Genomic DNA, 24258 nt, shown 5'->3' on the forward strand with positions numbered 1-24258 from the left:
TTTTCCCCCACTGAATGTTGTTTATCCAAAAGTGTTGTACACCCCGTTAAAATATAAAATAGAACTTAAAAGACCCAAAACAGGGGAATAAAAATCAAATCCGTGTGTACAGCACAATGTGTCGCCTTTGTTTTTTTTGGGGGGGGATATTTTTCCACTGGAAGAATAAATAAAATGAGGCACGCTCCAAATTTAGCACCATTGTTTGCTGACAGCGAGTCACATACAATATTGCATTGTACAACATTTCAGGATTTTTTTTCTTCTTCAAAATAAAAGAAAAATAGGGTGACATAAATATATCAATCTAACAACTGTACAGTCAAGAGAACGAATCATATTCACAGTACAAACACAAAAACGACAACACAAAAATAAAAGGTGTGAAGGAGTCCAGTAGTTTGTTGTGGCAAATGGTAAAAAGATTTTCCCAGTGTGTGTGTGTGTGTGTGTGTGTGTGTTTTTACGCATTTTAGAGTTGTATAACTTCGGTGTACACCCGCGGCGCCCAGCAGCTCAAATAAATACAATATGAGTTCAGCTTAAGAAGAGGTTAAAAAACGTCCTGCTTTGAAAAGTTCTCAAAGTAGTGCCACTTGGAAAAACATGAATAATAATAATAATAATAATAATTAGAGAAACACGCGTGGTGCCTCAGTTTTGTTTTTTCCTGTCATTATTATTATTGCTATTATCTACCTGGATTTAGCTTCATTTCACTCGACAACATTGCCAGAGAGAACGATCACAGAGCACCATTTCGTAGCAGAACATCGATTCACGTTCATGTCAGAAAAAAAAAAAAAAAAAGCAATTTTGGAGTAAACACTCGTTTCGTCACTAATCTCCACTGATGTCGAGAAAAGTCTGAAGTGACTCAGGAGAAAAGGAAAAGTACAATTGCTTTGATCCAGTTAGGAAATTGGAGCTCCGTGACTTGAAAGCAACCAGATTAGTTCCATTAAAGTTTTTTTTGTTAGTTTGTTTTTTTTTTTTTTTGAATGGAACGATGGGTGGATCCTTGCGAGACAAAATCATGATGCTACAAATGCAACTGTATGTTATCCAGTGTGAACGAAATCCATACATGACTTTCCTCATCTGCTTTCATAGTTCAGACGGAAGAAAGAATACAAAAGACATGCTTGTGACATCTGAGCAGATATCAATGAACGAGTCAAACAGGAAGTGGCGCCTCTGAAAGAGGAAGTGGTGCGCTTGTTGCTTCTCATCCATTTTTTTCTAGAAAAAAGACGTATCAAACACCGATTGACATCAAAAGTCGACTGGTTCCTTTGAATTCTGCTCACGATGATCACCGCGATGTGTTTGTAAAGTGTGTGTGTGTGTGTGTGTGTGTCCCAGTACAGAAGCCGGTCTTGGAGGCGATCCGGTAGTACAGACGTTTTAAAGCACCAGTGAGTGAGGAGCAGAGTGCCTTGGGTCCACACCTGAACATTTGCATAGTTTCTCAATTATTTTTTTTTTTTTTCATGATGAGGTAGTTTTCAGCAATTACCTGAAAGTCCAAACAAAAGATGTGCTTAGTCATTTGAGTAAGCCATAAAAACAGGAAAGTAAATTGCCTCTTTTCCAATGCACAAATCGACTTGCTATTGAAGTTTCTTGTAATCTTGTGGTCAAGTCGAGCTTGACTTTTGCCCAAAATGTTATTTGCTTAAAATAATTAAATCATTATATTTTATTATATATACACATGCACAGGCTGAATATATATATTATGCCAAAAATTGATAGTGCAAGTAAAAATAGATACTTTCTCATCCACTAGATAGCAGTAGCTACATGTTTTACATTTGGGAGTAAACTGGGAACAGATCAGATCAAAAACACAAACAAAAATATAATTTTCTATAATTTCTAAAAACATATTGGGAAAAAAAATGAATAGGTAAATCCACTTGTGCATGCAAATCTCCACCGTAGTAAAACTGAACGGACGAATAATATCGCCCAAATCCTGGGCTTGCAGTGGAAAAGGGGCAAAAATCCTGCCAGACTCAAAAATGATTGTCATTGTAATACTGCAGGATTAACTTACCTTGTTTTATTTAGAACAATGAGCACTCTAAGTCTCTCTCTCTCTCTCTCTCTCTTTGATTTCCCGCAACACCACCTCCCTCCGTTCCCTCAGCCCCAAAACCTATCTCGGTCGGGAGCCAGGGAGCGGGGTGGTGGTGCTGAAGGTGCCGTGCGTGCCCTGAGACCTCCGCATGCTCCCGCCACCACCTAAGTTGCTGGCGGGAGGCGGCGCCGGCGGGGGCAAGCGGGGGGAGTAGTGCACTGCGTATGGACGCGACATGGAGGACGAAGACGTGGCAGAGAGAACGACGGAGGAGGAAGAAGAAGAGACAGTGAGGGTGTGCACGCGCTGGTGATGAAGCGAGGCGAGCGCGAGACGTGACGAGTGGGGCGGCGGCGGGGTGTCAGCGGCCGCGGAGGAGGAGGGGGCGCTGTGCAGGGGCGGCGGAGGGGGCAGACAGAGCGTGGGAGGGGAGGGGCTGTGCAGCACCGACTGGATGCGACTATGCTGGGCCTGCGACGGCGAGGGAGGGAGAGGCGAGGGCGCGGAAGCGGAAGCGGGTCGGGGGGAGGAGAGACTGAGCAGAGAGCCGAGGCTTCCGGACGTGGGCAGCGACGCCCCAAACTGATGGGAGGACACGGAGGGGACGGCGTGGTGAAAGGTACCTGCAAATCATACAGCAGAAATGGAGGGAGTCGTGGGGCAAAGACAGCAGGGAAGCAGAGCCGAGTAGCAAAGAAGAGGAGGAGGAGTGGGGGGTGGGGGGGGGGTGGAGAGAGAAGCGAGGGCTGAGACAGGTAGCGCCAAGCGAGTGTCCAGATAAGCACACACAAAGCAAAAGAGTCAGACCACAAAAACTGGGTTCGCTTTAAAGATGGAAAACTTTTGTTAGCTGACTAAATATTGTCAAAATATACTTGTGTTCATTTGCAATAAAACAATGCCATCCTTTACGCCTTCTTAGGTTGAAATCAAACTGGGGTGAATGCGGCTCTTGAACCCAAATGAGTTTGACACCCCGGTTATAAACTAGTAACAGGCCGTTGTTAACCTTTTTGAGAGCAAATTAAAAATAAATACAGTCGGACACGGGAGCGAAACCGCCTCCTGCTGTGCCCCCCAAAACAAAGCGATCGGAGTGTGACAATTGGATATTAAATGTGTAATTCTTTCAACTATACACAAGTCATGCATCTTCCAATTTGGATGCCGAGGAATTCTTAAAATGTGGTGAAAAAAAAAAAAAGGCGTAATATGTCTCCTTTAAATCCATAATCGGCTATAGATTGATTTTAGTGAGCAAGTGAAATGACTCCGACAATGACTAAAATATACACCCGCAGAAAACCTTTGAGCTGGATGAAATTGACATTTGTTTTTCTCGACATGCAGCGGCAGCATTTTCCAGGGGTGTTTGCATCTGCAGCCAAGCAGCCTCTCAAAGCACGGCAGCACACACAGCCAGAGCGGCAACAGCCACTTACCTCAGCGTTAGCAGGCCTGGTTTGTTCCCTTTCATACAACGGCTAACACTATCCCTCACTCTGACGGTTTACGGTTTATTGAGACTGAGACGAAAAATGAAAAAAACTCACCTCCCGCTCCTCCGCCTGCAAGCCCGGCGCTAGAGAAGCTGCCCAGGCCAGAGTGTCCGTTGAGCAGCCGCGTGTTGGCGCTGGCGCCGGAGCTTCCTGTCTGGGCCCCGAACAACGACTGTAAGACCGAGGTCCCTCCGAGTGGAAACTGAGAGCCCAGGTACTGACCCACTGAAGATCCGGTTGAAACGGTGACGGGGCTGCCACCGACTTTGCCGCTCAGAATGCCTGCGCCGCTGCTGGCGGCAGCGGCGGCTATGAAGATGTTCTGACTGGAATGGCTGCCGCTCGTCTTTAGCTCCCAATCCCGAGCAGCCTTCTGCTTCTGCAAAACCGGGCGGGGGTCGGAACTGCTGGCTGCCTGGCCTCCTCCGCTAACAGTGCTTCGGTTGCCGGCCTCTTGGCTCAGGAAAGGGTTGGGATTGGTGTAGCTGCATAGCTCTCCGTCGCTTGCCTTCCTGGGCTGTTGATGGTGTTGTTTGCAATCGGCGTCCGAGTTTGACCCCCCCAGCCCGAACGGAGAGCCCCCTTGTCTTAGGTCGGAGTTGGGTTGCTTGGGGTCAGAAATGGGGGAAAAGGTTGACTTCCATTTGCTTGTAGAGGACAAGGATGAGGAGGAGGATGCCTCACTGCCGGTGCTGTTACCGCTGCTGCTGTTGCCCGACTTCCTGCCTAGCAAATATGCAAAGGAAGAGGAGATGCAAAAGAAATAAAAATAAATAAATAAAAATTTGCTTATTTTCTTGATTCCTGGGCTAGTTTGACAAAAGCATCGATCAGCTATGTTAATAAAACACATGAAAAATGTTTTCAATTGCGAAAAAAAACCCATTGTTCATTACCTCTTGGTCCGTCACTTGGTCCATCTCTGCTGTCCAAGCATATTGTAGCAATTTTCCTCTCAATCCTACAAGGCAAACATGCACGGGCAAAATGAATAAATAAATAAATAAAAATAAAATACATTCAGCTGGGTGATGCATGATTTACTTTACACTTTAATCACTGTTTTTTGAGTAAATCAATTATCTTAAAATGACATCACAATAAGTAAAAAAAAAGAAGCAATGCACATTATAGGCTGCATTGTAAATCTAAGTTATTTTTTTATAAGACAATCAACATACTGGCTCCTTCTCAATGATATAAAAGCATTTTGTGGGCCTATTGGTCTAATTACATTTTGACTTTATTGCTGAGATCTCTCCAAATATGTTTAAGATGAGATAAGGCTTTTGAAAAATACATTTTCTTGGTTTGGGTGAGACCCGTTGAGAACCTGAATTAAAACGGAATATCCAATGAATAATACTCAATAAAAACAAACAGACGATAGATTGTCAACGATAGGTGGTCTTCAGTTTTTGGCGGAATTCTCTTACTACAGCAGCGCCGTAACCAAGACAAACGGTTGGTATGTGCCGATAATAATACATTTTATTACTTGGATGGAAAACACAAATGAAATGAAAACCGGCATCTTGTATGAAGGACGGAATTACCGTGAGCTGGTGCCGTCAAGTGGATATCCCGAGTCCTCGTCGTCAGTGCTGGGCGCGGAGGAGTAACGACCGCTGCCGTTGACCTCCAGGGGGCGCTCCCTCTTGAGAACGGGAGGATGGTCCAGGGTTGGCGCACCGGGGCTGCGACTCGATTGCTCCGGCGAGGAGATGGCGGCAATTTCCAGGGGCTGGTTAATGTTGTTCACCTATTGAAGACAGTCATGAGCGAACATTTGAAGCTCCAGGGTCAAACGTTGGTCAGCGGGTGACGCACCATGGAATTGATGTTGAGTGGGGACCCAGAGGAGTGGTTGTGAGCAGCGACCCCGGGGAAGGACCTCCTCTTTGGTGAGCCACCGGCACCGACAGCCCCCGTGGAGCCGCGCTTCCGCCTCCCCCGCTTGCGTCCTTCTTGAGGAGCGAGGCCGTGCGTGGGGGGCGTGTGCGCACGCTGCGTGCCGGGCGACGGGTGGTTGTGGTTTCCGTGGTTACTGTGGTATCCCTGCTTGGTCGAGCCGCCGGCGTGATGGTGGAGGCGCAATCCTCCGCTGCCCGATGACGAAGAAGACGAGGAGGAGGAGGAGGAAGAGGAGAAAAAGATCCTCCTCCGCAGTTCAATGTCCTGCGGCTTAGCGTCGGACTCGGCCTCTTGACGTTCCTGGCCGTCTTCTGAAAGAATCCTCGGGGGTCCGTCTGCATAATGAAGAACCCCTCCGGTGCTGAGTGGGGGGCTCTGGATCGGACCTCCTCTGCTCGTGGGTCCCGCCAGAGGCACGTTTGTGTGTGGAGGAGATGAAGAAGCACCATTTTGTTCCTCTGGGTGGGGACCTCCATTCATGAGCCCTGAGCTGGATGAATATCCTACAGCCAACAACAAAGAAACGAAACCAAGCGCAATTACTGTGCGGATGCTTCACACAGACCAGAAGTCGCTTCATTATTTTCAACCATTTAAAAACAGAACATTTAAAAGTATTCACAGGCTTCCTGTTTCCAAACTGGAATAATTTTTTCCCCCCTCAGAACTCCATTTGGAGTTGTTTTGACATGACTTCAAATTATGGTCCTGCTAAAAGATGAACCCAAATGTCCCCTTAGCGCAGTGCTTCTCAAAAGGAGCCATCATGAAATGTCAAAATGTATCGAATATTCAAAAAATATATTTGGGCCATAAATCTAAAATAATGCCATGAAAATGCTGAGGACTTTCTTGCGAAACTAGTTCACGCCATTCGTAAACAGAAAAGCAAAGATTGATCAAGGTTTATTTCCATGAATGTTTTGAATTCAATGAAATTCCGTACCATTGATGTGACTGGCCTGAGACACAGGACTCGGAGTACTTCTCTGCAATGATGCACACAAAAAAAAAACAAAAAAAATGCGTAATGTGTTGCCAAATGCAAAGTGAAACTTTTGTTGAACTTGAAAATACTCACCAGTCTCTCAGCCCGACTGGGCAGCACCACGCTGGCGAGCGGAATGCTGACCGGAAGTTTGCTTGGGTGAACAGTGCTTAGTGGAATACTTATCGGAAGGCTTGTGATGCTGCTGTCTGCCTGAACGGATGGACTCTTCTCTTTTCCACCCTGGAGGGAAAAAAGGACTCTTTAGAAACCAGAAGAACATCCCACATGCACGCAACGGAAAAATCAATTACTCTCTCGGTGCTTTTGGGAGTATTCTGGGCATCCAACGGATGAGGAGATGGACTGCCCTGCTTGGCTCCGAGAGGAGAGTTAAGGCCACCCGTTTCCCCTCTGAAATAGAACATATGGATGTCATACGAAGACGTCAAGCAAGCGTCGGGTGCTTTTGGCAGCTCGGCACACCTGTGTGTGGGCGGCCCGGGGCCTCTCAAGTGGCCGGCGGCTGCGGGTTCCTGGTTGAGGTGCCTGCGCAAGGCAATTTTGGCAGGAGAGAAGCGCGTGTAGTCGGGAAGAGCGTGAGAGACGTGCTGCCTCTGTCGAGCCTCGGGCAAGGCGGCCGCGACGTCGTGGTCAGGAGAGATTGGCAGATAGCGTGAAAGAAGCTCCGTCTTGGCGTTCCCGCGCTCGAAGGAGGGTGACGAGCCGCTACCGTTGACGGAGCGTTCTGGACTTACGCCGTTGAGAGCCGGGACTGAGGACAGGCTGAACTTTGGGGGGTCCGTGTCGGCGGACGAACGGGATTCCGGGTTCTTGCGATACGGGGAGCCCTCGTGAGGGCTATATGATTTGAGCTGAAGAAGTTCCTGCTGCCTTTGACTTTTCTCCAGCTCCACAATGCTGATCTGTGACCACAAGACGGAACCTCAACATCTTTCAACGTAAACACGACATCATCCACTGAACAGCTCGCAGACAAGCCAAATGCCACTTTACCTGCAACTCCAAGCAGTGTCTCTGCTTCTCGGAGATTTGTCTCCGCAGGGCCAACTTCTCTTTCAGCAGACTCTCAAGACACAATGAGCCCCAATCCAACTTCAGCTCTTCACACCGAGACTTTAACTGGAACGCAATTTAGATTTAAACGCAATTCAATACTAAAAAAAAAAAAAGGTTTTTTTTCCCTTCTTGCTAGGGTAACAGAAATCAATTGAGAAGCACTGGTTTAAACTGATGAAGAGGAAGAAAAAAAACCTAGCATGTGCAGATACACAAATTGCATGTAAAGACGAAAGTAAACCATAATAGGTTGATGACAGCATTTCAAGTTGTTCGAAATTGAATTTGTTATCTAATGAAGGGCAGACCTCCAATATTTAGACGCACCGTTGGCTTCAAAACGTATGGGCGTGTTTCTATGCCATTAGTTAAAGCACACTGAAATCTAATAATTATTGGATTTGGATCCTAATTTGGAAATAAAAGACAAAAAAAAAAGAAATCCAACGTGTATATTTCAAATTATGAATTGAAAGCAACTTGTCTCACCAGCAGCACGCTGTGATCTCGCAGTAAAGCCATGTCTCGCTCAAGCTGCTTGGTCTGCTCTTTCAGCTGATGGTTGTGGGCTGAGATCTCCTTCTGGGCCTGCAGCAGGTCCTCCACAGTCAGCGCTTTCACTCCCAGCTAATGCCGCCACACACACACACACACACAAAAATGCTCTGACTTTTCAACGTGACAGACAAGCGCGTCCTTGATGGCAACACTGTGACGAAGCACGCGGGTTTATGTTATGTATGTCAAATTACGATTATTGCTTCTAACTTCTCGGACCAAAATGTAAAAATGTTTGATTATATGATGACGACAGTTTGGAGTCCGGTGCAAATTAGGATTCCATGAATGCCGCAAGTCGTTGCTTTTGATTTTTTGCGGCCGTTTTAAACACTCACCTCATCCAGCTTGGTCTGAAAGAGACCTTTGATCTTGTCCTTGTGAGACTGACAGATGGAATGAAGCTGCTCGGCCTGCATGGACAAGTCCCGGTGTTTTTGCTGAAGACAAAAGCCAAGACAGAAGAAGCCGTAAGACTTTGGACTTAAAATGGATTAAAAGCGAACTAAGGAACTACTCGAGATCAAAACGTGAGTTGAAGATGCCATCCCATAGAAATTCAAATCTGATTCAGATTGACATTGATAAGGTTTGTTGATGGAGTGCAATAGCTGTTCGAAATGCTAAGAAGAAATAGAAGTCAACGCTACTCATTATTCAGGCGCGTGCCCTCGTTGGAGTTGGTGTATATACTGACTTCTCAGATATTAATGAGACATCCATCCGTCTCATTTGCCGGGCATTTTGGACTAACTAGAAAAGCTTGAAAACCTGATTAAAAGGAAAATCAAAGATTAAAAAAGAAAAAAAAAAGGTGTTGCCTTTTACCTTCTCCTGATCTAAAAGCTGCTGCAGATTGGATGTGTACTGAGGAGTCTTCATGTAGGCCATAAACTGGAGATATTGAACTTTGATGTTATCTGTCGCAAGAGCGATGAGGCATCAATCAATCAAAAAGGTTACGCGAATTCACTGAAAATACAGGCCTGGATTTTCAGTTGTTCTCGGTTTACCTAGCAGTTGTTGCAGACCGGGAGGGGTTGGGCTCAGCAGCAGTTGATTGGCTGGATAGTGCTGAACCTTAGGAGGTAGTTGGTAAAACGGACTCCGCGGTTGCATGTAAGCATCTGTGCACACATCAAGCGTCAGTTTAGACCAATCTCGAAACGACACAGAAGCCGATATCGATCGTCTCAATGTGACAAGGAATCGTGTAGAGCGTTGTGTGTTCCTCTGACCCTGAGGGGGCGCTGCAGAAAGAGTCTTGGCGTGCAGCAAATCCAACGCGCTCTGGTTCTTTTTCTTGTCGACGGCCGGCGCCGCCTTCTTGGGTCGACCTCTTTTCTTGTTGTTCAGCTTGCGACCCTTGGCCAAGAGTTTCGTTTGACGGGGCTTGGCGGGGGGCTTGACCACAGCCACCAGCGGGGGGCGCTCCTCCTCCCCACAGGAATCCTGCTGAAGTCAATTTTATTCATAAGTGGCATTTCACAACAGGTGGCGCTGTCACAAAGCGCTTTCCATATGCCGTCATATAAATTAGCAGGCACACAAACACAGAAAAAGTCCGCATGCAACTCCAATAACGATAGCATGCTACCGACCTTCGGCTTGGTGGGCGTGGTGCTGTTGCTTTTGCTGTCCTTCGTATCTTTCTGCTGACGGCGCCGAGCGGCCTCTTGCTCTTCCTGTGTTGAGATATTGTACGAGTTTGACGGAAATGTCAATAATTGCGGCGGCACATTTCATCGCACAGAGAACTTACCCTGAGTTTAGGATTTTTGAGGCTAGCAAAGTAGTTTTCAAGCTGAAAAATCAGGGACAAAGAATCATTTTAAACAAAAGTTACAGCAACTTTAAAATTCTTGAGCAGATCTAATCATGTTGTTTGAGAAGAAGCACCGAGTGACAAAATAATTGTTGAATCATTTTTTTCCCGCCCCCAAATGCCAGCCCAAAGGAATAAGCAATCATTAATTTCATATATAGTCGCATATATTCCACATTAATTAACCATCAATTGAAATATGAAAACACGTCAGGAGAGTTTGCGACAATTAGAAAACAGAAATGTCACATTTGCCAGTAGTTCTTCAAAGTGTTGGATATGAATTTGCAAAGTTCTCCTTACTATGGTGCGGTCGATGGTGTGCAGGTAGTAGGAGACAGGCTTTCCAGTCCAGGACACGGAGCCCCTCAGTGGCGAGAGCTCAACCACGCGCATTATTGTGCCAATGTCTGCGGACGACAGAGAGGCGCGTCAGGGCTTTCGAACAAATGACGGGTCAGTCGGGAGATGAGAACGTGCAGCGCGGCACTTACCACTCAAGTTTCGGCTGTTAATTCGAAAGTTCAAAGGTGCAAATGGTTTGGAGGATACAATTTTTCCACCTGGAAAATAACACGAGGATGAATTGAACATAAAAATAAAATGACTTTTCCCACCCAATTGGAAAATGCACGCTGCATTAAAAAGGAAAAAAACTACGCAAATTGTGTTTTCTTGACGCAATCTATTTGCCGTGAGCGCAAAACAAGAAACATACCAACCTTCCTTCATGTTAGCAAAACGTTCCTTCAGCTGGTGATCTACCTCGGGGCCAAAGGCAAAATTATTCACAAAAATAATACTGTAAGACAGAAGAAGAAAGAAGCAGCAGTTGGAAAAACGTCTCACAACTCCGTCAACACAACGTTCGCTCATGTCAACCTGGTGGTGGCGATCCTTTCTTTCCATTCTTCAGAAAGAAAATCTCCTCTCTCCAGCTGAATACCAAAAACAAGCGTTAAGAAACGTTTTCACCCCGTAACAGTGACGTTGGTTTCAAAATATGCACTCGAGCTAACTTACCGTGTACTCTCCGTGTTTCTTCCCGTACCATTTCATCCACTTTTTAAACTCTTTGTCCATGCTCTGTAAGAAATGACAGAAGCAGAAAGGTATAGAAGAGCACAGTGCATCTCGCCAGGCACCCTTCAAAAGTTTAAGACTAACACATTGTCCAGACTCGTGCTGGGCGATAAACCGAAAATTTAACGTTACCGAAATGTATTAGAATGACCGACATCATTTTGCCCATGTCGGTAAATTCGGTGTCTATGTCACGTGACTCATGCGCTGTAGAAGAATGTAAACACAAGACGCGTTCATAGCTGGCGATTCAAATTCAGAAGTGGCTGACACGGCTAAAGACGAAGTAACGTTAGTTGAAATTGTTCCTGTCGCGCTTGTCCCGAAAAGAAATTGGACATCTGTCGTTTGGAAATGTTCTGGGTTCCATAAAGACGATGTTTGAGCAAAAGAACATGAACTACAAAGTGCGTCGTAAGGACCTGAAACAGCGCGTCCAACCTTTTCTTTTTCACCACCCACAACACAACCATGCTGTTGACTTGGAGCTTGTGCTAAAAGTTCAAAGTGAGAAGCAAGGTTTGACAAGTGACAACAGCCCACTAACGGAGGCGACACCATCCGAGAGAACGTCTCAGTGGTGGACGCGATAGCCTAGCACATAGCTAAAGATTTAGCTCCTCTAGTTACAGTGGAGCGCACAGGATTGAAACGCCTCATGAACGTAGCCGACAAGAGGTACGAAAATATTTGCCGCAAACAGCACTTCCCGATAAGGACAACATCGGGACGGGAGCTTAGACATGTCAAGCATTTTGCATCCACATCCGACTTGTGGTCGAGTCGCAACATGGATCCCTGTTTGAGCCTGAATGTGCATAGACGACAAGTGGCGACTGCGCACCGGAATGCTCGAGACGGCACATTTTCCCGATGAAGCACACGCGTTTGTTTGGCATTGGCATTACATTGACATTTTTTTCCTTTTATTTAGCATTTTGTTTACAGGCGACTAGCACCTTTGCACATGACATTATTTATATTGTTTACAAGATACCTTTACACAAATCTAGGCCTTTGCAAATGGCATTACAGCATCACGGCACAATATATTTACATAAAAAGATTTTGTGAGAGGTACCCTTTTTCTCCGGTTCTTTGTGACATTGTTCAAGTCATGCAAAGCATGCTATTTTGAATGTTTATTCAAATGAAAGTTGTGGCATTTTTGGGGGGAGAAAAAAAAAAAATCTAATAAAATAAATAAATTAATAATAAAAAAATATAACATACGAGCCGCACCAGGCTATAAGCTGCAGTTTTCTATGTTGAAAAATTGAGTTGTTTACTGTATGTACAGAACGATTTCGTACTGTGAATGCACATAAAGGTATATAACACGCAACTACTTTACTAATTAAAACAGAACAGAACCGAGAGAGGAAAAATAAATAAATCGAGATTTATTTAGCGTATTTTCTGAACTTTAGAGCGCCCCTAGTGGTGAAAGAAAAACCTACAGAAAAGCCGCACTGTTGTGTAGCCACATGGCTCAAAATCGAGGAAAAAAGTAGCAGCATATCGTCCGGAAAATACGGTCATTTGCCGACCTGCCCGCCAAATTCAATCAAACAACCTTTTCAATTGCTGTGAAAAAAATTCAAGAGGAAAAAAAATAAAGCCCTAACTTTGTCACTCTTGAGTAACACGATAACACTTTTGAGAAGTCGTTCACAGAAGCATTGATGCGTTATTTTTTTTTCTCCCTCACTTGGTGGCTACTTAATAATTATAAACTAGGCCACTTTTGTGATGAATTAAAAGGACCCAAACAAACATGTCCATCTGATTTTGAGTTGTGCGTGAGCATGCATGAATGTTACCTCTGCATAGGTTGCTGGAATGTCTGCTTTCTCGACGCCATAGTAGTGTTTACAGTTTGTGGCTGCTGCAACCTGCAGCACGACTTGACCCACGCCTACGCAGCACAAACATTTGACTTAGTTGCAAATTTAGAGCAGCACGCTGGGATTTGACGCCACCGCCCAGTTGGCTTACCGCTGCCGAGGTCCACAAAGGTGTCATCCTCCATCATTTCCATCTCGTCGATGATCTGCGCCACCAGGTCGAAGGAGGTCTCGCCGTAAACCTCGGGCGAGAAGGGCTCATAGTTGTTGAGCTTCTCCGGGTCGGTCACAGAGTGATTGTACACCTGTTGCAGGATGTGTCGCAGCAGCCCGTTGGAAGGGCGCTTGTTCAACTTCATGGGCTGGGTGGTCCCTTTCCACTAAAGACACACAAGAGGATGGGCATTCAAGTTTGGCATACAAGTGACATTCGCTAAAATGATTGTCCTGACTAAAACCAGAATGAAATGTTACGTTTTGTTGACTAAAACAGGACGAAAAAAAATGTTTTCTTGGACTAAAATAAAAACTAAAATGCCCAACTTTTTGAGTCGACTAAAACGTGACTTTAAAAAAAAAAAACGGGACGGGACAGGGTTAACAGACTAAGTGTGACCAAAAACAAATTAGTGCGATTGAAACTGGACTAAGACAGACGACATTTAAAAATGATTGAGAAAATAGAATCGGAATTGCCGTGGTGCTTACCAGTTGGTGAATGCTGTCAATGGCCCGGTTGTATTTGTCACACAGACGCTGCATACTCTCATAACTGTTTCAGGACGAGAACCAGAACCAGAACGGACGAGTTAACCAACCCTTAGGAGCAACGCGCCTGCTCTCATGTCAAAGCCGAGCGGTAAGCAGAGCTGCACTGAGTTGACAGTGCACACTGACGAGCACGCGCGTGTCATCTTGAGGCTCACCTCTTGGTGTCGTAGTCGATGAGCACGTAGTTTTCCATTGCCAGCTTGAGGTCTGGAATCTCCTCGCACACCCACCTTGGAATCACGCACACAATTTAGTCATGAAGTGATCTACTACAGCAATAAAAAACAAACAAAATTGTGTTGAGTCAAGGTGCAGAGGCGACGCTTACCGAATGGTCTCGATGATTTCATGGGCAGCATCGTGGTGTTTATCCTGGAAAGAGAAACAAGTGACATTTACTAGAATGCAAATCATAACATACTGGTGCTGGTGTGTGTGTGTGTGTGTGTGTGACGAATAAGCGCTTAGGAAATGAGCTGGAACCGAACTGGATTACACATGCGCCTCGTGCGATTACTCACAAGCAAAGTGAGCCACTTGACAGGAAATGACGACTTGATTCCAAACACCGTGCTTGCGTTTCTCGGTTGTGACACACTTGGGCCCGCTGAAATGTTTTGAGGCCAACACGAACATGGCTTTTCATTTTAGGGAATGAAATGATATCTGATGGGCAAGAGGTCTTTTTAATGGGCTGGTCACCAACCAATCGCAGTGCACATGTCGAAAAATATGCCATATTTTATTTTTTTATATTTAGCCTATAAATATATTTTTTTTTTTTCACACTTTTATTTCAAACTTTTCATTGAGTCAAATGTGGCTCTTACTAAACTGGCACATCACAAATGACCAACTGTCTTTGAAAAGTTGCTTTTCATGCCCACATAATCTTTCTTCCTTTTTCTTTTTCTATTTTGCTTCTCCAGCTTTATCATCATCAGACATTTGAATTGGAAACACCCGGCGCTCGCATTCTCGAGGGCACGCCCACTCGACTGTGTCGCATACATACTTTTTGCGCCACTGCCCAGGGCCAAATGCATGTCCTACATTTTTTTAGGAAGACTTAAAGAATAGCTCCTCGATAGTTCCGACGGTAAATCAAATCCTCCCAAATGTCAAAATAACATCCATCCATCCATTATCCGTTGGGCTTCTCCTCACGAGGGTCGTGGGTGCGCTTGAGCCTATCTCAGCTGTCAACGGGGGACAACCTGAACGGGTTGCCAGCCAATCGCAGGGCGCAAGTCAAGATTCAAACTCAGGAGCTCCTAAACTGCCACAGACGTGCTAACCATGAGCTCGCCACGCCGCCATATTTTAAAATGACTCCACTGCGCCAGAGTGGAACACATGAGCACACCTTGCACGTGTACTTTTTTTTCTTAAAGGGTAGCAGTGACGTTAATTTGATGACTTCAGCGAATAAACGAGTCGGACAGCAGAAATTGGATTGTGATTGTTGGTCTTCTGTTACGCTCTAACAGCAAGTCAGAAGTCGACGAGGTACCAGTAAGACGTGTCGGGACAGTTTTACGGAACAGCAGAATGGGGGGGGCTACTTTGCATTATGAAACAAAAATCCAAAGTTTCCGACACGTTGTCTCGGGCACTATTTCCTCCTGCACAGCTGCGACCACGCCGACTCATTTCTACACAAAATGTAAAGTGACTTTGCAGCAACATTTGTCTGTGTGGGAAAATGATCAAAGTTTTAAAGGAAATGATTTTGCTTTCACTTGGTTTTAATGACATTATTGGAGTTATCCGATCCAGCATTTCAGCGATGAATAGAAAATAATTTTTAAAAGTGAATCAAGTTAAGTGATTTGGATTTCCTATGGGCTTCTTCTCCTCGTCTAATCTTTCCTTCGGGTGGTTTCAAATCGCAGCTTGGTGTCCTCAGACATCATCTGCAGGGCTAGATGGCGATCTCGACGGCAGTGCGCGGGAGCAACAAGGCGCTCAAGTTGCGACGTGAGCCTGAGTTGACCCACTGACCCACTTTCCCTACTCGCACCGCCGTGCACGTCCAAAGGGGAGTGCCTCTGGTTTTGGAAACACAAGGAAGGCGAAAGTGAAAGCAAGGAGAGGCGGAAGAGTACGCAGAAGCATGAAGGACGGGGCAGGAAAAAGCTGCTATTTTGTCAGCTGCTCTGCCGCCTGAGCTAACAGCTCACAGGCTGCGGCTTCCCGCCAACACGCCGTCAACGCAATCAATTATCAACAGAACGACGAGCTATGTCGCAAGCAAGTCCAACAATACGCTAACACCCAATTGCGACGGGACACAAATACGTCGCAAATGTTGGGTATGTGAGCGTTCTGCCACAGGAGGGAAGTCACATGATCGCCCAGAACGGCACACAGCAACACCGGCAGCGAGCCGAGGCTAAAAATAACCCCGTGAAACGGAGATACCCTCTCATCTCATCTGACGGTACACTGGGAGCACAGCGCTACAAATCGACAGGCCCGAGGGTGGCGGGCCGGCGCCATTCAGGACTACAAACTGCCTGATTCAGACTTCGGGGCGCAATCAAGTCATCCTCTCATCGACTGTCATCGCCACAGCGACCGATATCGTACGCCTTCGTCCTGAAAAGACCTTTTGTTCTGTCTGCGTGTTTAGCGCAACCAAACGGAACTTTCCTAAAAAGGACAACGAGGCCGATGGCTGCCAATTGTCCCCATTCAACTTTTCTCCGATTTTTTTTCGATGGAATTTGGACTCTGAGCCCAGTTTGGGCCTCAGAAGTTGCCAAGTGTTTTGATAAACCACACTCGCACATGACATCGGGGACAATCGCATTTTAACTCCGTTCAGCAAATGTTGAATGATTGCATTTTTGCGGCCTCAACAAGAGCGAACAGACACCAGACGTTTCGTCACGCAAGACTTCGGGGACACTATTGGAGTTGTCAAAGTGAATTTTTTTTTTTTTACTGTTGGTTGTTGTTTCACACTTGCACCTTCACATTAGAGTTTAGTCGAGGGTTCACCGCACTTTTTTAGCGATAGTCCAAATGAGCTACTTTATTTATTTATTCAAAATATCCTTCAAATGCTTATATGAACAGACAGTGTACGTGACATAACGGCATGGACCACGGGGGCGCGGTGCGATGCTGGGGGGGGGCGCGTGTGACCCTGGGGGACATGCTTTTTTCCCATCATACTACAATAAAGTGTAATTGCACCTCTACTCCAGTAGTTGGCAGCGGCGCTCTCCTTGTGAGTATTAACTCGTCGGTGTCGGTTTGTTTTGCAACGAAAATGCGATTATTTAGAGTTGCGTCGGGGCTTGGGTGCAATTTTTTTTCTTCTTGCTAGGAGGGTGCATAATTGAGAAGCACCTCCATATTCTGAATGCAATCAGCCAGGGATAGAGTCCGGACAAAAGCAAGCCATGTGCGCACCTTCCAATGATTAGTCATGTCGAAAAGGTTCTTGGACTTTGTTTTTAGCAACAACCTGAAAACAATGCTCCGCATTTTCCTCTCTAACAGCGCGTCGGGTGGACCGAACGGAGTGGCGCACCGGTCGTCGTCACCACCACCAACTGGAGACCACAACACGCCATTAGAGGGATCCCGGCCTTGAGTCGTTGACCGGTTCCACCATCAAATATTGGGCTAACTTGGTCTCCTAATCGTTTGTATATATTAGACTTTACCGGGAGCTGAAACGCGACCAAAGGCAAAACGTTCAAACAAAAACTGCGACCCAAGGCCACCATTTGAGTCCACTTCCTATGACATTTCTCCAAAATATAAACAAATCTGAGGTCAACCAACAAATTTATTCCATACTTTTTTTTTTCACCCGTGAGCCAATTGAGGACACGGCAGAAAAACGGATGGCTAGATTTTAAAGAGCAGAAATCAACCCACTTACATTTCTTTCGCACCATTTTGATTGTTCCAATAAGTAAAAGAGACGCAAACAATGACTTCTGTCAAAGCGATGTCGCATCCAAAGAGGTGAATAAGTGCGCGCCTTGTACGACAACACAATAGTCTTCTTGTCTATGCGAAAAAAACGCTTTCAACACCACGCCCATGCAATGTGTGTGAGAGTGACGCAATCGTGAAGAGGAATCGATTGCAAGCTAGCGGACATTTAAAAGAGAACTTAGGCACGCAACTGCTGCGTCCGACCAGCCCTCGTCGGTCATTTGGACCATATGGACATGAGGAGGGGGGGTTGAATGCCTCGCCCCTTTGAAAACAGTCGAGTTTGTGCTTCGATGACACGACACAGGCACAAGCGCATCTCAAATTCCTGCCATGCTTGTTCTTGTGCGCGTATCCAAGCGGACGACAACAAAAAGGAAGTGGGCGAGGCAGACCCGGCAGTTGGGAGAGCGATATCAGTAGCGTAAAAGGGAGGGTCAACGTTGACACCCAAGCGCAGCCTGGAGTGGCTGACTGCGACGCCACGACTCCATTTCCGTACTTAACAGCGTAGACGGAGAGGAAACGTACAGGAAAAAAATAAACAGAACTCCCCCCTCCCCCTCATCACCCCACTTGGGTATTCTGAGAATTGACATCTTTTTTTTTTTAGTCACTGCTCACTGTCTCACCGCAATCACCCCAGAATAGAAACACGGTTCAGTTTATGAGTCTCACGAAGACCATAAGACAACCGCTACCTTTTCCGTCTCTTCTGGGGTCGTAGACAGCGAGTGCACAAACTACCGTCGACTTTTAGGACACTTGATGAGCAGTGAAAGCACAAAGCGAGCAAGTTCTTGGGCTGCAATTGCACGGCAACACGACAACGATGCATCAAATAAAAAAATTTGCTTATGTGAGGATCGCAAAGCCAATGGAGCAATCAAAATAATTCCTGAACGGTTGCGTAATGCAAAATCATATTCTATTCGATTACTCAAATAATCAAGGAGATCATTGGTCGAATGAACGCTTGACGCGAAAAATATTCGCGAGCTGTTCAAAAAGGAAAAAAAGCGCATGGAATTTGATCTCTTCAGATCGGAAGGGAAACTTTTCCGAATATAAATGAAACTGAGATATGGATCAGATAAGTGCCACTGCGAGTGAAGATATCGATCACAACAATGCCACCAAATTCGATCCGTTGGTGACGGCGAAACAAATAATAATGCTAATAATAATAATGCCTTTATTAGTCCCACAATGGGGAAATTCGAGATTCGAACCCAGGCCTCCTGGGGAGACTGGGTCCGGAACGCGGCGCCTTAGACCACTCGGCCATCCTGGCAGCCACAGTAGAGCAAACTCATCGAGCATCAAAGACGATTGAAATATGCGTCATTAGAGGCTAAATTCAAGATGAAATCAGCAAAATAATTCAAGATGGCGGCTTCCTCCCACATTCCAAAAACATGCATGTTAGTTTCCATCAAGACGGAATTCTCCACAGGTGTCAATGTTTGTTTGTTAGCCACCAAGTGCCGGGCGATTGGCTGGCAACAAGTCTTGAGTGTGAGCTGATGTTTGCCTAAAGGCAACCGTGATACAAAAATAGGTGCGGCGAAAGTGAATATATAATTAGCGTGTGTCATTTTAAAGATGTACGTCATGGACAGTAAGAAAATTGGAATAAAGGCCATTCCAAATGAAAGGAACACTTTAAGCATAAAGTGTAAATCCAGCCCGAGGACAAAAACAGCCTTGCCACTGTGGCCATGTGCTATAAGGCACGCGTTAAGTAGGAACAGATGTTCGGTACGACGAGCTCGTAAAAACAAACGTATATGCCTGCATGCGAGCAACACAACTTGGTGTACTTCAATGACGCAAACATTTGCGGACACACAAACAACATTTAATGTATTCCAATGCTGACAGAAGCTATTTTATGAACCAAATGTGGGTTGTTGTGCAATCGCACAAAGTACGACCCAATCGCGTATTTGACGCCCGAGTGACTTTATTTTGACTATCTGAGTCCCGATGACACACCTCAGCAATGCATCAAAAAGAAAACATGAGCATGTATCCAAATTGGCACAATCACCTGGAAGTATCTCCAAACGATATATTTATCTAGTGCAGTAGTGGTTTCTCCAACCAAGTAAACAAATAAAATATTTCTAACATACCAGTGTACAGGACAAAAAAACTTAAAGTAAATAAGTTCTCCTTAAGAGCAGCCTTTCGACTGGTATTGCAAGACTTGCAAAAAATTGTGTTCTGTGACATATGTCTTAATTCCAGCAAAAGGAGGATCGGAATTTCCTTTCAGCAAAATAAAGCATTGTTTAGTGATCAGCAGTCAAAATATGTTGGCTTCTCGAAAAAATACCGGTTTGTAACTGGAGAGCAGAGAAAACGAGATGTCGTGAAATGAAACATGGCACGCTGAACAATAATGACATTCATTAATATTTGCATTTGTGACCTCAAAAGAGAAAAATAATTATTTACAAATATGAAACGCGCAGTGACCGACACGGACTCATGTCATGGTTCAGGTTGAATGCGACCATTTACGTCATTAATCAAGTCATCTTTTCAGACAATCGTGACACACACTTTCTCTCATATACCTCGACAAATATTATTTTATAGCATACAGGAATGTAATCTACAATACTTTTCTACTCCAATTTGTCTGTTGTTTTTGGACCAGATTTTTTGTTTCTCACTCAACACACACACACAAAAAACTAAATTCTTCCAGAACCCATCAACCGAAATTTTGATTCTCGGCAAAATGTTGTCAAGTTGCAATTGCTGCCTTGCAACAACTTTCCCAACTGCACAGGAGAAAACCGCACGAGAGAACTCCAACGACTGCATGCAAGGATGACAGATCCCAGGTGTCACCATCAGACCAGAGCTTTGAACTGGTTCCGAGCTCAGGTGGGAAGGAAGTTAGTGGTTTAGGATGGACGTTTGATTGTACATTGCACGCATTACAAACGACCTTCCGAATCCACGGAACCACAATCGGAAGTAAGGTGACACAAGGTGAACCTGTGCCGAGCTCCAGAGTTGACACACCAGCGCTGTCCTCACCACACAAGCGTTCCGGAGCTCGGAAGCGGCTAGCACCGGTGGGGGGGCTCGGTAACAAAAGCCAAAACACACACACGTACACACCCGTACACGCACGTACACGCGCGCACACACAAGATACATTCCACAGGGGCACGACGAAGAGCACTTACGTAAACCGGTAAGGGCCACGGGTAGCCAGCGGCTTCTGCTCCAACCGGCGATTTGAGCCTGAGCTCCAGCTTTTCTCCCATTCTCCACTTGACGGCGGCTTGAGCTTGCGGCTAGCGAGCGAGGCTAGCTGGTAGACTGCTCTCCGCGAGCTACAACGTGAACATGTTGAGGTGGCTCACAACGCGTTTTAAAGAAGAAAAAAGAACGACGCCCCCCAAACAGGCGTCGCGGCGTGGAACAAGCACACGGTGACGTCTGACTTGGTTCGGAATGGTGAATAAAAATGCCCCCTTTATGACCACTGGCATTAACACCTCGCCTGCGTGGCCGCCATCTTGCCCGGCATTGAAAAACTATGGCAGGAGGCCACACACACAGGGGAGGATGACGTCAAATGAGGGGCGTGGTTTTGAGGTCCGGGAACCGTGACAGCGTGTGGCGGTGTGCTACTTCCACAATTAATTTTGTAATTATTTTGCTAGTTAATTTTTCACATATCGACGTTCCCAACGAGTCCAAACAATAAAATATACATTTTACAAATATGCAAAATTATTATAAAGGCGGAACGTCACGCGGTGATGAGTTGACGTGATCACGTGACAGCATGTATTCGTCACAAAGCTCAGCTGGATGTGCTTCTTCACCATGAGCATCATTCATAATCAATGACACAATTTCCAAGAATTCCAAAGCAGAATTTGAACATTTTTTAGCATAATAGTAAGTACAGCATTTTTTTTTTAAATCTTTGTTTCAATCATACTTTATTCAATCTCACAGCAGAGAAATTCACTCATATTTATGTAATAACAATAAACAACAATAATATCAATGATGATAGTTTTCAGGGGAGCCAAGGACTCTTATATTTGTATACAACTGGCCCAAAAACATACCCGATCTTACTTTTGAATGCTCCAAAACGTGTCTTGCATGCAGAGCTCTCTTCATGTTAGCACACTGGATTTAGGTCTGGACTCTGACTTGAGTTGCAACAAACCACATCAAGGTGAAAGTGCTTGAGGAAGACTTCCCAGATATCGAATTATTGTGTCCTTATTACATTATCACATGGTGACACAATGACCACCTATCTCCTCATATTCAAATTACAACAATCTATTTGCTGGAAATCACATTGAGTGACACCTCAAATTTGAGTGTGGGATGATTTCCCATATCTGCAATTGCTCTGACAGTATGACATCATATGATGGCTATGCCAAAACAAAGCCCGGAAATGTCACCAATTTCCTCAGTTAAAGAATCGAAAAAAGAATCAATTTGAACTAAAGCTCTTTGAGTCACTCCTCAAATGAATGTTGATTGGCAAAGAATTCCCAGATATCTAATCATTTTGTCAATAGTCCATCATAGAATGACACAATGACCAGAAAACATAAATACATATTTTTGGGAAACGTCACCTATCATCTCCTCGTTTTCAAATGACACCAATCATGCAATTGCAGCAAACCACATAGGATCACACCTCAAATTACAGTGCGAGATGATGACTTCCCAGATCTGTAATTACTCGGACAGAATTAGATTGTATGATGACTCGAATTATTTTCTCCTTAATCCATCATGATGACAAAAGAAATTGTTTCTTTTGCGGACCTCCTGAGATATCCTTTGCCCCTAAATGGCCCGTCTCCCAAGGAAAAAAAAAAATCCGAGCTCCACCAGTGTCCCAGATTTGTAATCATCTCCCCAAAAGTCCATCAAATGATGACACAATGGCCCAAACATGCTTTTTGTCTTCTCAGTGTCCTCAATCTCCTCCTCGCTCTCAAGTCAACAGCACGATGTACATCCTCACCCAAACGCATCATCAAGTGACACGGTGGGCGCGCTGTGGGCGACACGGCTCGTTAAAACCCAGAGACGGCGGGGAAGGAGGAGAGTTCCTTGTGGCTTCCATATGCGTCAACATATTCCGTATAGCCGCTGTCTGCTGGGGAGACATGGCGGCGTGCCACGGTGAACCCCCTGACCGCATTCCTCCCTCCCTCACCCAAGCTGTGCTGCGTGAGGCCAACTTTGGGATGCGAGCCAGTAGCAGCAGAACACACGAGGCCGAGGCCAAGTGGAGCAATGGTGGCCATGTGGAATTCTGGGATCCGCCAGCACAGTGTCAGATTACAGCTCGAGTCGCTTGCCGGCTCTGGTGCAAGGCCAAGGGATCCTCACTCAATCATGTGATGCGGTGACATTTGCAAAGATCAGGATAAATCTGGACCACATTCATTAAAAAAAAAAAACATTTGTTTTTCTCTCTTCTGAACATGGTGTAATCGATGCGCCTTTGAAGTGTTGTTGACATGTGAGAGGGAACCATGAAAAGTGTGGCAACACAGCGTGGAAAAGAGTTGCCTTGAGTTTGCTGCTTTCTAGTACAAAAACAAGGCTTTGTCAGAAACGGAGTCAAGTTGGTGCAAAGGAGGAGTATGCTGCTACCAAGGGGTCGAGATGCTTCAAATCACAATAAATACAAAAATACAGCTCATTTCTGACAAAAAAAGTTCTAAGCACAAAAAAGGGATATTTTACAACCAATGTTTTTATTTTGCCATCTCTGGCCCCATTTTGTGGGGAGAAACGGGAGCAGCGCACTTGAGGAAAGACAACCAATCAGGAAAAAAAAACAAAAAAACACCCAAAACTTCAAAAAGTGACACTCCATTTTCTGGTGTCACAGATCAGCACGAGGCCGCAGAGATGTGCGGGCGAGAAGCGACAAATGATTTACACCCCGCAAGTCACAACCTTGTTTCTATGATTGGTTGTTTTTCCTTGGACGCGGTGGTTTGTCATCATCAAATTAGAGGCACAAGATGGGGCTGACAAGGCAGACTTTTCCCCACAGATCATATTAATCATTTACTACTCAAGTCATAATGACTGTTTTTCTTTTTTATGAAATTTTTATGTATTTTCAAACCATTTTATTTTAATAAATTGATTTCTTTGAACACAGTTGGTGTGCCTAGCAGGTCTCGTGAACATTCCAGACCATTAATCTAAAGTCAATGTTGCTCAAAATGAAGCACACATTGCTACACTTTTAAATTAAAATGTTTTCCAGGCTTACATTTGACCAATTGTCATTGTAGTATTTAAAAACAGCTGAATATTTGAAACTACTCATCGCTTTGAAGGCGCCTTAGAGTCACGGAATGAGAGATGTTTGCAGCAACCGCCCCCTAGTGGCCGTTTATCTACATTGCCGCAATTAACGAGTGTGGATAGGAAGCAGTGAGTCCATGAGAATCTGCTTTGGAATTGTGAAGCTCATATTTTACTGAGTAGTTGAAACCTTTTTTATGCCACAGCAATGAATATTCATATTTTTATAAGTATTCCTATTCAATAAGTTCATGAACTGCCATTTTGTATCACACTGTACACTGTGCAGGCTGTTGCAGAAT

At 45.1% G+C, this 24258-nt stretch overlaps 1 protein-coding gene across 6 annotated transcripts; it reads right to left on the bottom strand.

Annotated features, from left to right (window-relative positions):
• Positions 1-185: 185 nt before the first annotated feature.
• On the bottom strand, positions 186-21159 carry dot1l (DOT1-like histone H3K79 methyltransferase). Of its 6 annotated transcripts, none has more exons than XR_015846395.1 (29): positions 20821-21159; positions 13980-14023; positions 13807-13881; positions 13589-13652; positions 13032-13260; positions 12857-12951; positions 10974-11036; positions 10833-10888; positions 10673-10752; positions 10445-10513; positions 10254-10360; positions 9888-9929; positions 9727-9810; positions 9364-9580; positions 9139-9252; positions 8954-9045; positions 8464-8565; positions 8057-8194; positions 7505-7630; positions 6974-7413; positions 6802-6901; positions 6581-6730; positions 6446-6488; positions 5416-6002; positions 5142-5347; positions 4482-4546; positions 3640-4311; positions 2063-2709; positions 186-1519 (listed from the first exon to the last, which is right to left on the bottom strand). XR_015846395.1 is itself a non-coding variant. In XM_088314130.1 (29 exons), the coding sequence occupies exons 1-28, from the start codon at positions 20899-20901 to the stop codon at positions 3669-3671; spliced, it is 4044 nt and encodes a 1347-aa protein (XP_088170256.1). In that variant the 5' UTR covers positions 20902-21159; the 3' UTR covers positions 186-1519; positions 3640-3668. The 6 variants fall into 6 exon arrangements, 5 of the variants coding, with proteins under 5 accessions (XP_088170256.1, XP_088170254.1, XP_088170255.1 ...); XM_088314130.1 differs by lacking the exon at positions 2063-2709 and having other exon boundaries at positions 3640-3739; positions 3808-4311; XM_088314131.1 differs by lacking the exon at positions 186-1519 and having other exon boundaries at positions 2556-2709; positions 3640-3739; positions 3808-4311.
• Positions 21160-24258: the final 3099 nt, after the last annotated feature.

The sequence above is a fragment of the Idiotropiscis lumnitzeri genome, chromosome 13 (assembly GCF_059441095.1).
Source record: "Idiotropiscis lumnitzeri isolate Australia: NSW breed Sydney's pygmy pipehorse chromosome 13, RoL_Ilum_1.0, whole genome shotgun sequence".
Classification (NCBI taxonomy): Eukaryota; Metazoa; Chordata; class Actinopteri; order Syngnathiformes; family Syngnathidae; genus Idiotropiscis; species Idiotropiscis lumnitzeri.